This window comes from Oncorhynchus tshawytscha, linkage group LG18, assembly GCF_018296145.1.
Source record: "Oncorhynchus tshawytscha isolate Ot180627B linkage group LG18, Otsh_v2.0, whole genome shotgun sequence".
Taxonomy (NCBI): domain Eukaryota; kingdom Metazoa; phylum Chordata; class Actinopteri; order Salmoniformes; family Salmonidae; genus Oncorhynchus; species Oncorhynchus tshawytscha.
The window spans coordinates 37,435,069-37,442,878 of NC_056446.1; the positions used below are offsets into that span (position 1 = coordinate 37,435,069).

Here is a 7,810-nt window from a genome sequence, read left to right on the forward strand (position 1 = left end):
TAAAACAGCTAGGCTACATGAACTCAGTGCTCCAGCCAATAAAACAGCTGGGCTACATGAACTCAGTGATCCAGCCAATAAAACAGCTAGGCTACATGAACTCAGTGATCCAGCCAATAAAACAGCTGGGCTACATGAACTCAGTGATCCAGCCAATAAAACAGCTGGGCTACATGAACTCAGTAATCCAGCCAATAAAACAGCTGGGCTACATGAACTCAGTGATCCAGCCAATAAAACAGCTGGGCTACATGAACTCAGTGATCCAGCCAATAAAACAGCTGGGCTACATGAACTCAGTGATCCAGCCAATAAAACAGCTGGGCTACATGAACTCAGTGATCCAGCCAATAAAACAGCTAGGCTACATGAACTCAGTGATCCAGCCAATAAAACAGCTGGGCTACATGAACTCAGTGCTCCAGCCAATAAAACAGCTGGGCTACATGAACTCAGTGATCCAGCCAATAAAACAGCTGGGCTACATGAACTCAGTGATCCAGCCAATAAAACAGCTGGGCTGAACTCAGTGATCCAGCCAATAAAACAGCTGGGCTACATGAACTCAGTGATCCAGCTCAATCCAAAACAGCTGGGCTACATGAACTCAGTGATCCAGCCAATAAAACAGCTGGGCTACATGAACTCAGTGATCCAGCCAATAAAACAGCTGGGCTACATGAACTCAGTGATCCAGCCAATAAAACAGCTGGGCTACATGAACTCAGTGATCCAGCCAATAAAACAGCTGGGCTACATGAACTCAGTGATCCAGCCAATAAAACAGCTGGGCTACATGAACTCAGTGATCCAGCCAATAAAACAGCTGGGCTACATGAACTCAGTGATCCAGCCAATAAAACAGCTGGGCTACATGAACTCAGTGATCCAGCCAATAAAACAGCTGGGCTACATGAACTCAGTGATCCAGCCAATAAAACAGCTAGGGCTACATGAACTCAGTGCTCCAGCCAATAAAACAGCTGGGCTACATGAACTCAGTGATCCAGCCAGTGATCCAAAAAACAGCTGGGCTACATGAACTCAGTGATCCAGCCAATAAAACAGCTGGGCTACATGAACTCAGTGATCCAGCCAATAAAACAGCTGGGCTACATGAACTCAGTGATCCAGCCAATAAAACAGCTGGGCTACATGAACTCAGTGATCCAGCCAATAAAACAGCTGGGCTACATGAACTCAGTGATCCAGCCAATAAAACAGCTGGGAACTCACAGCCAATGAACTCAGTGATCCAGCCAATAAAACAGCTGGGCTACATGAACTCAGTGATCCAGCCAATAAAACAGCTGGGCTACATGAACTCAGTGATCCAGCCAATAAAACAGCTGGGCTACATGAACTCAGTGATCCAGCCAATAAAACAGCTGGCCTACATGAACTCAGTGCTCCAGCCAATAAAACAGCTGGGCTACATGAACTCAATAGACCCTTTTCCAGTACACGACACACTGACGTCACGAACAGATGCGCACGAAGCCATCGCCATCTGCGCCCATTCAACATAGCCTAGATTTACTTTAGTGGGTTCTCAAATGCTTACAATTAGTTTTTGATTCTTGCTTCAACAGTTTCTAAGATTATATTTTGTTGTGATCTTTGCAAAAATAAAAATTAAATTTGCAGAAGTTGTTAGCTAGAATGCTAAAGCTCATTTATATTATTATATGATTGGCTGCAGCAAAAGCTTGCCAACCATTTTACTGGTTGAAGTTGAAGTGTTTTTTTAAGTATAATGCAGTTGATTTGCAATGATGACACACACATACTAAGAAGGACATTCATACGAGCCTTCAAATCCAAATGTAATCCTAAAGTAGTGTGACAGAAACTCATAAGCAACATGTAAATATTCCCATTGACAATTCCCCTGTTTTTCTTTCACACACACAGTAGTCCTTAATCCCGGACCTTGGGTCGACTACAGATCAATGCACATCCAACCATGGCCGCTAACTTCCCAGGGAGCCCTGTCAGGTGTCCGCCCCATTCCCATGCTTGAACACACACACATACACACATAAGGATGCTTCTGGTGCACTAAACATGGGTAGAGAGGATGTATGGTAGTCTGGGAATGACAGACAGACAGGCAAACATCTGTGTGTGTGGGGGGGGGGGTCTCTAGTGGTCACCTGACTATAGAGAAAGCAGAGTGGTTGAAGCAGGCAGACAGACAGACAGACAGACAGACAGTTTTAGAACACTAAACGATGTATAAACCTGACCGTCAGAATCTAACTAGAACACCCCACCCCTCTGTCTGCATGTCCACCTATTCACCCCACTTCTCTGTCTGCATGTCCACATATTCACCCCACCTCTCTGTCTGCATGTCCACGTATTCACCCCACCTCTCTGTCTGCATGTCCACATATTCACCCCACTTCTCTGTCTGCATGTCCACATATTCACCCCACTTCTCTGTCTGCATGTCTACATATTCACCCCACCTCTCTGTCTGCATGTCCACGTCTTCACCCCCCTCTGTCTGCACCCCTATTCACCCCACCTCTGTCTGCATGTCCACATATTCACCCCACCTCTCTGTCTGCATGTCCACATATTCACCCCTACCCCTCTGTCTGCATGTCCACCTATTCACCCCACTTCTCTGTCTGCATGTCCACATATTCACCCCACCTCTCTGTCTGCATGTCCACGTCTTCACCCCTGCCCCTCTGTCTGCATGTCCACCTATTCACCCCACCTCTCTGTCTGCATGTCCACATCTTCACCCCTACCCCTCTGTCTGCATGTCCACATATTCACCCCACCTCTCTGTCTGCATGTCCACATATTCACCCCACCTCTCTGTCTGCATGTCCACATATTCACCCCACCTCTCTGTCTGCATGTCCACATATTAACCCCACTTCTCTGTCTGCATGTCCACATATTCACCCCACCTCTCTGTCTGCATGTCCACATATTCACCCCCCCTCTCTGTCTGCATGTCCACATATTCAACCCACCTCTCTGTCTGCATGTCCACATATTCACCCCATACCTCTCTGTCTGCATGTCCACGTCTTCACCCCTACCCCTCTGTCTGCACGTCCACCTATTCACCCCACCTCTCTGTCTGCATGTCCACGTCTTCACCCCTCCCCCTCTGTCTGCATGTCCACATATTCACCCCACCTCTCTGTCTGCATGTCCACCTATTCACCCCCACTGGACAGAAACAACTTCTACTGTTGTGTGTGTTTATGGGTCAGTTAACCTGTGCATCTCAGGACACATGCTCAGCTGCGTAACACAATGTGTCTTAATCCATTCTACACCGTATGTTTCCCCTCCTACTGTAAAGTCCTTTCTCTTGTTATCATTTCAACATGATCAAATACATCAGGTGAGCACTCACCTGAAACCAGAGGACAAACTGGAAACACCGGGCTCAGTCCAAATGGAGTTTCCTTGGCTCTGGTCATCACTCTGGTTCTGATTCTTCTCCTGGTTCTGCTCATTCAGACTCAGGTCCAGCCACGCCACTCTCTTCCTGGCCCCCTTCTTGTCAGCTATCCCTTCTCTGGTGACAGTAGAATAACTGTATCTTCTCTCTCTAATCCCACCCTGCAGAACCAGACAGCCCAGGACTGAGTTCTTCCTCCCTTTCCTCTCCTCCTCCTCCTCCCTCATTCTTTTATTGTCTTCCTGTCTTTCTCCAGGCTGCTGGCAGAGGGGCCAAGGCAGGGGACAGCGGTTAAGATGAGGGCTGGACACCCGGGAGGACAGAGGGGACAGGATGGGGGACATCAAGGGGGACATGCTGTCAAAGCTATTGGAGGTCCGCAGGGACGAAGTGCTGTCCAAGATGGCGGAGAGAGAGGACTTCCATTCTCTCATAGGGTCGAAGGTCATGGTGTTGTCATTGGAGAGTTCAGTGTGTTCCCATGACGATTCTGAAGTGGTTTGCTCTAAGTTGAAGTTCCAGGTAGTTTATTTGGACTCTTCTCTTTCTCTATGCCTCACTGACTCCCAGTCCTCGTCTTCCCCTAGACCCTCCATCCTCAGGGCTCTCCGCAGGCTCTGGCTCAGCGCCTCACCCAGGGCACGGAGCTCCTCAACTGGGAGAGGATCTTCCCGAGTGGGTCCCCAATCCTGGATCTCTGGTTGGGGCTGGAGAGAGGGCTGGGTTTGGGCAGAAGGTTCTGGCAGTTGTTGTTGCTGGGGCTTAAGAAAGGGTGGTGGCTGGACAGAACACGGCAGCTGGGGCTGGAGAGAGGGTGGTGGCTGGACAGAGCACTGCAGCTGGGGCTGGAGAGAGGGTGGTGGCTGGACAGAGCACTGCAGCTGGGGTTGAAGAGAGGGTGGTGGCTGGACAGAGGACTGCAGCTGGGGTTGAAGAACACTGAGGGTGGTGGCTGGACAGAGGACTGCAGCTGGGGCTGGAGAGAAGGTGGTGCCTGGACAGAACACTGCAGCTGGGGCTGGAGAGACAGGTGGTGGCTGGACAGAACACTGCAGCTGGGGCTGGAGAGAAGGTGGTGCCTGGACAGAACACTGCAGCTGGGGCTGGAGAGAAGGTGGTGGCTGGACAGAACACTGCAGCTGGGGCTGGAGAGAGGGTGTTGGCTGGACAGAACACCGCAGCTGGGGCTGGAGAGAGGGTGTTGGCTGGACAGAACACTGAGGCTGGGGCTGGAGAGAGGGTGGTGGCTGGACAGAACACTGCAGCTGGGGTTGGAGAGAGGGTTTTGTCTCTAACACTGACTCTCCTTCAGACACACAGCCATTTGGCGTAGAGGTAAACAGTCCAAAAACACTCCCCTCACTCTCCTCTTTGATCCAGTCAGCGCTGGTGAGACTGACCCTCCGTTTGATCCCTTCTACCTCCTCAATCTTCCGCATCACCCTCCAGGCTGCATCCCTCCTCTCCACCTCCTCACACTGCCGCTGGGCTGACATCTTTTCGTCCACTCTCTCTACCCTCCACTTCCCCCCCGCTCTACCTTCTTCCTGGCTGGGGCTCAGGGCCTGGGTGGTCCCCCCCTCTGGAGACTGCCTGGGGCTGTCCTGTGAATCCTCTACGTCTTGGGGTTTAGATGGGAAGGGGGAGGTGTTACACAGTTCGTTGTCGTACTCTGAGAGCTCCGTCTCTGAGTCTATGCGAACAGGCTCTTCTTTCTGAGGTACAACTTCTTGGGGCGTTTGATAACCGTAACGGTACTCAAATGGGAGAACTCTGTTCGGAGAATGAGGGCGGTTCTCATAGAGTAGAAGCCCTCTGAGGGAGTCTAGAACAACGCTGAAGGAGTCTAGAACAGAGCTGAGGGAGTCTAGAACAGCACTGAAGGAGTCTAGAACAGAGCTGAGGGAGTCTAGAACAGCACTGAAGGAGTCTAGAACAGAGCTGAGGGAGTCTAGAACAACGCTGAAGGAGTCTAGAACAGAGCTGAGGGAGTCTAGAACAGCACTGAAGGAGTCTAGAACAGAGCTGAGGGAGTCTAGAACAGCACTGAAGGAGTCTAGAACAGCACTGAAGGAATCTAGAACAGAGCTGAGAGATTCTAGAACAGAGCTGAGGGAGTCTAGAACAGAGCTGAGGGGGTCTAGAACAGAGCTGAGGGAGTCTAGAACAGAGCTGAGGGGGTCTAGAACAGCGCTGAGGGACTCGTGCATGGCTTCTTTGCCCTCCATGGCAGTATTCCTCCTCTCCCTCTCTCCTCCCATGACAGTGTCCCTCTTCTCTCTCTCCCTCTCTCTCCCCATGGCAGTGTCACTCTTCTCCATCTTCTATCTCTCTCTTCCTTCCATGACCTTGAAGTTGGAGACATCGCCAGAAGGATAGGCTGGCCTCGGCTCTATAATACCCCACTGAAGAGTCTCCTCGGCTGGGGGAGCACTCATCATCCATCTCTTCAGCCTCCTTTGCCTGGAGGTCCCTGCTGTCTGTAGGGTCCTAGGGGACAGGGTGAGGGTGTGTCGGAGGCTACAGGTGCAGCTCAGCCCCTCAGAACTCCTCCTCCTGGTTGTCTGGTGATCTAGTGGAAATCTGGGGGAACAACCATCCCGGTTCTCCGCAGAGCCCAGGTGCCTGAGCTTCTCTCCCTGGTTCCCCATCCCAACCCTGGCCTTGCACTCTGAGCAGAGAGGTAATAGGGGGAGGTCAGCCAACCAGTGGAGCTCAGAGTCTGACGCTTCGATGTTCTCCTCAAAACTCTGTTTCTGTTTTTTAAAACCATGTTCTTCTGACTGACCCATTTGCACTGTCTCTGCTAGCTCATTCTCTAGTAGATGGTGGGCACTGATTGGTTGACCCCTACGAGAGGTGGGGATTTTGTGGGTGGAACCACCAGAACCCCTGCGGATAGGGCTGGGTTTATGGATGGGGGTGTGGATATGGATGGGGCTGTGCGTGCGGATGGGGCTAGGTTTGTGGATGGGGGTGTGGATGGGGCTGTGGGTGTGGATGGGGATGGGGATGGGGGTGTGGATGAGTTTGGGGAGGAACGGCCGCACAGAGATCCACTCCCTGATGGGTTGGTACAGATGTAATGTGCTGTGTCTCCTTTCCATGAGAACTGCTGCTGTAGTCCGAATACAGTGTGTAGACTGGTTGAAGAGAGGCTCCAGTGTCTGACCAATGTAGTCTAGCTCATCAGTGCACTTTCTTCTGTTTCCCTTGGAATGGTTTTCTCCTAATAAGAAAAGAGACGGTTATATTAGGATATTGTTATAGCAACGGAAAATGTAATAGCTGCTGAAAATCCATTCTGACCATTTTCTTCAGGCAAGGTATGTGAGAGGATCAGAATGGAATACAAGTGTACACATTCATTAATGAGAAAAAAACATTTGATGTAACCATGACACTTTTGTAAAATAGAGTATCTGTATCAGAGCATGTGCGGGGAGTTGAGCGGTTGGTACATGCACACCGTCAGGCGCTCCATGTCCTTTCCTACTGCTCCTCTAAAAACCACTAAGCACTCGTAGGGGAAAAAACTTCAGCTCCAAATTCGCTCCATTCATTAAAATCACAATTGAATCAACACCCATCTATTTGTGTAAGTACCTGGACAAATGTTTTCTAAGTATTGAAACTAAACCATATGGATTTGAATGAAACATATTTGAACTAATGTAAGAAGTGAACATCATTTCAAATTGACGCATGTCATATTACACAGCATATCAACACTGTAAATAGGTCAGGGGACAAACAGGGAGACTAAGAAGGAACCAAAATGAATTATTGAAACTATATAATTGTAATTATTTCAAGGCTGTAGCCTATAAAGAAGTACATAGTAAAACATGTTACACAACAGGCTGGTCGGGATATGAAGTGGGTCAGCGTTTAAACAACAGGCTGGTCGGGATATGAAGTGGGTCAGCGTTTAAACAACAGGCTGGTCGGGATATGAAGTGGGTCAGCGTTTAAACAACAGGCTGGTCGGGACACGAAGTGGGTCAGCATTTAAACAACAGGCTGGTCGGGATATGAAGTGGGTCAGTGTTTTAACAACAGGCTGGTCGGGATATGAAGTGGGTCAGCGTTTAAACAACAGGCTGGTCAGGGATATGAAGTGGGTTAGCGTTTAAACAACAGGCTGGTCGGGATATGAAGTGGGTTAGCGTTTAAACAACAGGCTGGTCGGGATATGAAGTGGGTTAGCGTTTAAACAACAGGCTGAAGTGGGTCAGCGTTTAAACAACAGGGACATGAAGTGGGTCAGCGTTTAAACAACAGGCTGGTCGGGATGAAGTGGGTTATGGTCGATGAAGTGGGTCAGCGTTTAAACAACAGGCTGGGTCAGCGTTTAAACAACAGGCTGGTCGG

The 7,810-nt window shown here is 49.8% G+C and overlaps 1 protein-coding gene across 1 annotated transcript; it reads right to left on the reverse strand.

Moving 5' to 3' along the window:
- Positions 1–3,963: 3,963 nt before the first annotated feature.
- Positions 3,964–5,664, reverse strand: LOC121839944 (pinin-like). Its single transcript, XM_042300537.1, has one exon. The coding sequence runs from the start codon at positions 5,662–5,664 to the stop codon at positions 3,964–3,966; it is 1,701 nt and encodes a 566-aa protein (XP_042156471.1).
- Between the last annotated feature and the right edge of the window lie 2,146 nt (positions 5,665–7,810).